Genomic DNA, 7786 nt, shown 5'->3' on the forward strand with positions numbered 1-7786 from the left:
AGGGTGGCTGCTTCTAGGCAAACCTCCTGGCTGTCTCTGCACCCCTACCTCCTTTATCACTGAGCGATCATTTAGGGGCCTTAGCTGGTGATCCCCCCCCCTCTATCACACACACAGGCACATGCGTGCACGGACAATAACACACCCCTGCATACATGGTTATAAGAAATCCAGGGAAAAGCAAAAGGAGAGCATATCTCATCTTTCTTAACAATTTCTTTCTCATCTTTTATCTGAGTGTTCTCAATTTCTTACAGGAGAATCTGCAAAAATGGCTTACTGATGAGAAAGCCAGAGATCAGTTTGTGATTCGTGCTGGCACGGACACTGAGGTCTTGTGGAATGATGCAAGACAGTCAAAGCCTGAGCTTGTTTACAAAAGATCTGTGAGTGAAATTCACTTCTTTATGTTCCCTTCTTGCTTGCATGCAAGCATGAGTGTTTTGCCTTCATTGGTAAATTATCAGAGGACAACAGTATTTATCACCATGTGGATTAATATTTAATAACAAAATTCATGAGTCCTTATGTTTGCTTTGGGTACTCATCTTTTAGTCCCTTGCCATTCATGTAAGATGTCCTTTCGATGCAGTACTGGACGGAGAGTTTTGTGCAGTGGTCGCCATTGGGGACCTACTTGGCCACAGTACATAGACAGGGTGCTGCAGTTTGGGGTGGTGCAACCACTTTTAACCGCCTGATGCGATATGCTCATCCGCAGGTTGTTTGCTGCATCTAGTGCTCTGTAGAGCTTTTGTTTCTGCTAAAGACTTTAGCATTAATAGTTTAGATTTGCAGGTAAAACTGATCGATTTTTCCCCTGGTGAGAGATTTTTGGTGACTTACAGCAGCCATGAGCCAAGCAATCCTCGTGATACCCATGTAAAAGTTCCTTTTTCTTCCTTTGTATTGTTGCTTTACATTACTACTTTTGTTGGTGTGTCTGAAATGCATTTTCTTCACAGAGGGTAGTGATAAACATTTTCGATGTGAGAACTGGAAAAGTTATGAGAGACTTCAAAGGGAGTGCAGATGAATTTGCCACTGGAGGAACTGGAGGTGTTAGTGGTGTTTCTTGGCCTGTTTTCAGGTGATTTGGGATTGAACTTGATGTTCCAGTTCCCCTTGCTGGTCTTTTCTTTCACATACACTCACTCACTTATGGAAAGATTGAAATCTTTTCCATCTTAGGATCGTATTATCATGCTGTCTAATGGACTAAAGTTGTTCTATTTCCAGATGGGGTGGTGGAAAAGATGACAAATACTTTGCCAGAATAGGGAAAAATGTCATCTCTGTTTATGAAACTGAAACCTTTACTCTTATCGACAAGAAGTCTATAAAGGTTGAAAATGTTGTCGACTTCAGTTGGTCACCTACTGATCCCATTCTTGCACTCTTCGTTCCTGAACTGGGTGGAGGAAACCAGCCTGCAAGGGTGGGCCCATAATCTTCCTTTTGACATATTCCATGTTCCCCCCCTGTGGTGATAGTTTTTCCATATCTTATTTTCTGTTTTTAATTACTAGGTGAGCCTTGTGCAAATCCCGAGCAAAGAAGAGTTGAGGCAAAAGAACCTCTTTAGTGTTAGTGATTGTAAAATGTACTGGCAAAGTAATGGGGATTATCTTGCTGTTAAAGTCGATCGCTACACAAAAACCAAGAAGAGCACATATACTGGCTTTGAGCTTTTCAGGATCAAGGAACGGGACATTCCCATTGAGGTTCTGGAGCTTGAAAATAAGAATGACAAGATTATTGCATTTGCTTGGGAGCCAAAAGGCCACAGGTTTGCAGTTATCCATGGTGATAACCCAAGGCCTGATGTGAGTTTCTACTCGATGCGCAGTGGTACCAACATTGGCCGGGTTTCAAAGCTCACTACTCTCAAGGGCAAGCAAGCAAATGCTCTTTACTGGTCACCAGCTGGGCGCTTTATTATATTGGCTGGGTTAAAAGGTTTTAATGGACAGTTGGAGTTCTACAATGTTGATGAGCTTGAGACCATGGCACAAGCTGAGCATTTCATGGCAACAGATGTTGAGTGGGATCCTACAGGAAGGTAATAGTTCTAACTGGAATTTTTTCTTTAGCATATGACATGGAGGGGACTAAACCTGTTTCAGGTAGACTTGATTATTTTCAGTATTAGTTGTTTAAATGAATTGATTTGCTAATATAGCACTTGCTCTATAACTTGTTTCGTTATACCTTTATATTTTCTCCATAGGTATGTTGTGACAGCAGTTACATCGGTTCATGAGATGGAAAATGGGTTCAATGTATGGTCCTTTAACGGCAAACTTCTATACAGAATACCCAGGGATCACTTTTTTCAAGTAAGTTCTTTCCTTTCTCATGAATTAATTACTAGTGCAGCTGGGTATTTCTGTATGCACCTCTGCTCCATGAATGAGATGCCAAGTGCATGTGTTACTGAAGATATGTGCATACATTCTCATTGTCATATTATGACTGGTTAATTGCAGTTCTTGTGGCGCCCAAGGCCCCCATCTTTCTTGAGTCCTGAGAAGGAAGAAGAGATTGCTAAGAACTTGAAGAAATACAGCAAGAAGTATGAAGCAGAGGATCAAGATGTTTCTTTGCTGCTAAGCGAGCAGGATCGTGAGAAGAGAAGGATGTTGAAGGAAGAGTGGGATAGGTGGGTCAGTGAATGGAAGCGATTGCATGAAGAAGAGAAATTGGAGAGGCAGAAGCTGCGTGATGGGGAAGCTAGTGATGACGAAGAGGAATATGAAGCCAAAGAAGTCGAAATTGAAGAGTTATTGGATGTATCAGAAGAAGTTATTTCCTTTGACTAAGTTGAAGACAATTTCTTGCTTCAAACCACTTACGATAGTTAAGGGCGTGCGCATCTGGCCAGTGTCAGGAACTTCCTCTGTGGCTTAGACCAGTTTTTTAAATGTGTTGTTTGGTGTCACCAAGATTAAACATTGTACTTTTTTTTCACCACAGAATTTTGTTTTCGGCTTTTTGCAAGTTACGTAGTATTGAAATTTGTTTTAGCGACTGCCTGGGATGTTCTAGCATTCAGTTGAAGCACCTAAGTACTGCTGATATTCGCAATTATTACAATTTATTAATTGCCAGTGTAGCATTATTGCCAATATCCCGCAACAGAAAAAACCTTAGTTATTATTACTAATTTCGTTGTTTGGTTCTGGTTCGCTCAATTGCCATGCATGTATATAACAGTTAGGAGCGCTAGATTTGGTTTTAGATCTCAGTCCTGATCTAGAAAACTGCCATTGATAAGCCTGTGTAAGTTGGGTACAAGTTTGTTAATTTGTTTCGCCTATCAACAAGAGTATTGGGATGATTTGCCTAATGTCCATTTGAATTTTGTTTTTATTTAATGTTTCTTATAATTCTGTATACTTGGACCTATTAGGTACATGAAGTTGCAGCTGCATTAGTAAAAGGGAATTTATTACTACATTAATGTTTTTACAAAATTGGAAGATACACCGACTACATAAAAATTGGGCAGTAAAATGCTCATCTTAAGTTGGAGCATCTCCTCAGCTCAAGTTTGTAATTGATATCTTTCTTGGAGACAACCAATATGCCAGAAAGCTCTTCTACCTTCTCGATGAGAAGCTTCAGCAATGGCACTCTTGAAAGAGTTCCGCAAGACCCCACCATGATCAACTTTTTCTGTTAAACATCAAGAGGGGAATATCACCATGTAACGGATCTACTCGTGTTTGATAAAGAAACTTCCATACTTCTATGATCACAAAACAAACTGTAACTTCCTATTCTGTCAGAAATTCTACACAATTCAAAATGGATAAAGCTAGTCACATGACAATGGCATTCTTCAGAGAACATGATAGCAACTGACCTTGGCGCGTGTGAGGGCAACGTTAATTCTGTGCCAATCTCCGAGCAATGAAGATGTGTTATTCCTTGGATTTTCACTTGACCTCACAAAGGAAACTAATATGCAGTCTTTATCCCTTCCCTGTTGAAAACATAGGTAAAATAAAAATGTAGCTTTTACGATTTCCCATGTCCGACACTTCATTCATAGTTAAAGCCATTTTCTGTTAGCTCAACAAGCACATGTAACTCACATTTTCCCAGATTTTGTAGATATTAAGTTAGATAAAGGAAGCAAATGAGATTTTTCACTCGATACAGAATTCAGTCGCTGTAGGCGATCTCAAAACAGAACAAGTGACACTGATGTACAAAGTCATACAAGCACACAATGCTCCGAGCATAAAGCACAGTCAACATCATGACAGCCATGATCCAGTTATCCAGGTGTTAACAAAGCAAATTTTTAGCACTTAGCAGGAGGTTTGGCATAAAACTCTTCTACCAAAGCAAATGCCAACAGCAAACTAATTTATTTTAAGAAACCAATTGGGAAAGAGAAGGTTGGCAAATTGATAGCATAAGGCCAAGTATAACCTGATATTTGTCTATAGTATGTATCTCCACAGGTTCAGAGACAGCTCCTCGGATAAGATTAGCCTGAGAATTATATGGTGTAATGATGCCAACATCTTGTCTTTCAATGCCTCTAAGTACCAGAGCTTTAGTGACCTATCAAGAAAAGGGAATACACAGAAAACAGATTAGGTTCAGACTTATACTGATACAAGTTTTAAAATTATGAAGGCTTTAAACATGTCTAGTTAAAAGAGAAAGAAATGGCATCTTCACCTCTGCAATAATATGTGCCTCAATAGGATTGTTTAAAGCTTTACGATCATTAGTCTCATATGCAGGCAACAAATCTACAAGAGCACAGTAGCACATTATTCAAACACAAATAACTTTTACGTCCAATACAAAGAGGAGAATGCGCACCTGTGTTGATAAATATCACAGGTTTGTTTGGGTTCAGAACCTGCTTAAAAGAAACCACCTTAGGTTATTTGATAATGCCATTTAGAAAAAATATATATAAAAAAAAAAACACTTTAGATGATAAATTATACAGCTTAGGATGGATGGGAAAGGTAGCGACTCAGTTCCTGTAATGAGGTTGTCAGAGTGATAATTGAAATTTAAACAAAATCATAGGTAACATAAGTCGATAGTAAGAACCCAATAAAGCAGTACTGAAGATCTTTAAAATTTGACATGTGGTTCAAGGACAAGGTTCTATGCTCCTCATCTATATTTATTAATACATTGACAAGAGAATATTTTGTCAAGACCTCCATCAGCCATGCAGGTGCAGATGTTGAAGATCTGTACTTGAGTTTTGCATTCTCTATTTCAGTAGAACCACAGCGCAACCTATTTCCATATATCAAAGCATTTGAGAGTTCCATTATGGCTGCGCACATTCGGTACTGCATATTTTCCACAATGCGTTTTGAGTTTCTCAATAAGCAAAGAGAAGCATGTCAATTCTTACTGAGGATTCAGGTACCACTGTACCTGGCAATGTAGAGCTGCAATTGCCTGTGGATGTGCTTCTGAGAGCCTGCAAAAAAGGCTCGCACTCATTCCATTCTCCTTAGCCTCTGGACTCTAATATGAGATTTGCAATTCAGATATCAGGTAGGCCAGATCTCTCAGCAGAAAGTGGGAGCATTATAGAGAAAGAAATGCACCTGGACAAGTGGAGGTAATTGATAATGATCCCCGACGAGAACAAATTTTGATGCAAACATTAATGGTCCCAAACAGACCTGATTGAGAAATGCGACAACACCAAGTTCAATATATCTTATTAAATGAACACAATATCTATAAACTTATAGATGATAGTAGCAGCAACAGATTGAGCTAGAACTAAAACATAGCAAAGGAAATGCATTTATATCATGCCCTAAACAAGTCTTGTAGTTTACCACAAGATGTTACTTGCATTTGCAACAACCGGAAGGAAATATGTGGTTAAAACCCCACAAATTTAAGAATTGGCACTTGTTTAGTGCCAAGTGTAATGACTTCAGGATTTCGTATCTTTCATCAGCTCAGAAGTTTATAAAATTTTGACAGCCTAACAAATTGGAAGTACAAAGGAAGTATCTTGCTTTAATGCTCAATTATGGACTTCTCTGAACCACAGGACACATTATTTAGCGATCACTTAGTTCGGACATGTCCACTATTAACAACCTTACCAATCAAATACGTGAAAACTCTCAAAGACATATAGATCAGACAATTGACCTTTTGTGCAAAAAGAAGAGAGACAAAGGCTAAACTAAAAACAGGATGGTCAGACAGAACCTATATCATTTTATCACTCCTAAACAGTGAATCTTACAGCTAGGTAATTGGGTGTTAAGCTATTACTAAAACTATGACTAATCGGTTGAATACGAATTTCTTCCATTTTAGACAAATTGGACGCTTCCAGATTTGCTATTCCATCAGTCAACTTTTCAGCATGCAGAGCAAGCACCAGCGTCTCTAACTGTCATATTCTTCAATTGATATGTGGTTCCAGAAATCCTATTCTTTTAAGTTTAACTTTCATCAAACTAAGTACAGAACTGTCAACAAAAAGGATTTAATGTACCTAATTAGAGCTCCAACAAATGCTTCTCAGAGAAATTAGAAAATAAGCAACAAATATTCAAGCACACTACACTTATTAATGATCAGCAAACTTCTTACTGGTAGTGTTATTTGTCCTGCTTCATCCATGATGCATATGTCAAATCTCTTATTAGTAAGCAATGGACTAGTAATTCCCAAGCAAGTTACGGCAACAACATTGATCTTATCCAGCTTTTCCTTAATATCTTGCGTGCTATCCATATCCGTTACTGTCACAACCAAGTTTGAAGATGAAATTAGAATTATTCAGCTAGTTAGTGAAACAAAACTTAACATAAAACCATCCAACCTGATAAGCAATTTTCTTGAATATCCTCATGCACAGCCTCATATCTGCCGATTCTTATAAAATCTATGCCCTGTGGAATTTCTCAAATAGTCATGCAACAGAACTCTAAAGAAGATGCAACTAAAAACAAAAGCAACAAAGGACAAAGTTATTATCTAACAGAACTCTCAATGTGAAGAATTGCGAATGCTGTATATTGGAAAACCATGACGGTAAAATAGGTAAAGTGAGGATAAATTATGACCTGGGTTTTCAGTTTGAGTAGTAAATTGTCAACAGCTGAGTTTGTGTAGGATGTAAGCAAAATGGATGCACCTCTCATCAATAATGCCTTCACAGCATGTACCATGGTGGATGTTTTGCCCGTCCCAGGCATTCCAAGAATAAGAGCATAGTCCTTTGCGGTTAGTATCTGAAAAATTATGTCAGTAACAAGAAAACCAGTAAGATTCTTGTTTCTTTTTCATGGAGTAGCAACTTCAGATCTCCTCAAAGGAAGAGGAAAATTGTTCTTGGATGGAGCTAGACAGCAGAGAACCCAAATTAGAAATAGATTCTGACCTTTAGAATCGCTCTTCTCTGATCATCATTCAAACTTTTTTCAGCCCAGATGTACGAAATAGCAGGATCTTGACTAAATATGCAGCCGCTGTCAAATCTAGGCATCTGCAACCAATGCAAAATTTAAATAAATTATACTTATTGTGTGATTATGAAAGAGAACTCATCTGAGGGTGTATTTAAAAGTTAGAAAAGTTCACCTCAAGATCAACAACCATCTTCCTCAAATGAGAACTATATTCATTTTGCAGAAACAGCTGAATAAGATTATACCTGATAAAGGTAGGGAGGTCAATTACATCTTTTTTTCCAGTTCTTCTTCCTTTTGCTTTTCCTTTCTTTTCTTTTTTTTTTTTTTTGGGGGGGGGGGGGGGGGAT

At 38.4% G+C, this 7786-nt stretch overlaps 2 protein-coding genes across 5 annotated transcripts in view; one reads left to right on the forward strand and one right to left on the reverse strand.

Moving 5' to 3' along the window:
* LOC105167194 (eukaryotic translation initiation factor 3 subunit B) overlaps nt 1-3026 on the forward strand; it is a 4469-nt gene extending 1443 nt beyond the window's left edge. Inside the window, exons 4-11 of the mRNA XM_011086820.2 lie at nt 258-386; nt 593-721; nt 799-882; nt 966-1090; nt 1240-1438; nt 1530-2062; nt 2231-2339; nt 2490-3026. Coding sequence (XP_011085122.1) covers nt 258-386; nt 593-721; nt 799-882; nt 966-1090; nt 1240-1438; nt 1530-2062; nt 2231-2339; nt 2490-2822 — 1641 coding nt within the window. The 3' untranslated portion in view covers nt 2823-3026. The remainder of the gene's footprint in view (nt 1-257; nt 387-592; nt 722-798; nt 883-965; nt 1091-1239; nt 1439-1529; nt 2063-2230; nt 2340-2489) is intronic.
* Nucleotides 3434-7786, reverse strand: part of LOC105167204 (DNA replication ATP-dependent helicase/nuclease DNA2) — a 13001-nt gene continuing 8648 nt past the window's right edge. The window contains exons 22-34 of one of the 4 annotated variants that reach the window (XM_011086830.2): nt 7609-7681; nt 7409-7513; nt 7092-7259; nt 6848-6917; nt 6616-6767; nt 5601-5678; nt 5425-5517; nt 5199-5336; nt 4846-4885; nt 4699-4772; nt 4444-4578; nt 3869-3988; nt 3434-3678 (exon numbers count right to left, since the gene is read on the reverse strand). In XM_011086830.2, the coding sequence (XP_011085132.1) occupies nt 3520-3678; nt 3869-3988; nt 4444-4578; nt 4699-4772; nt 4846-4885; nt 5199-5336; nt 5425-5517; nt 5601-5678; nt 6616-6767; nt 6848-6917; nt 7092-7259; nt 7409-7513; nt 7609-7681 (1405 nt within the window). In that variant the 3' untranslated portion in view covers nt 3434-3519. Of the gene's footprint in view, nt 3679-3868; nt 3989-4443; nt 4579-4698; nt 4773-4845; nt 4886-4976; nt 5013-5198; nt 5337-5424; nt 5679-6615; nt 6768-6847; nt 6918-7091; nt 7260-7408; nt 7514-7608; nt 7682-7786 lie in introns of those variants that run through there. The other 3 variants (XM_020695318.1, XR_848241.2, XM_011086839.2) reach the window with 3 other exon arrangements.

The sequence above is a fragment of the Sesamum indicum genome, linkage group LG1, assembly GCF_000512975.1.
Source record: "Sesamum indicum cultivar Zhongzhi No. 13 linkage group LG1, S_indicum_v1.0, whole genome shotgun sequence".
NCBI classification, from domain to species: Eukaryota; Viridiplantae; Streptophyta; class Magnoliopsida; order Lamiales; family Pedaliaceae; genus Sesamum; species Sesamum indicum.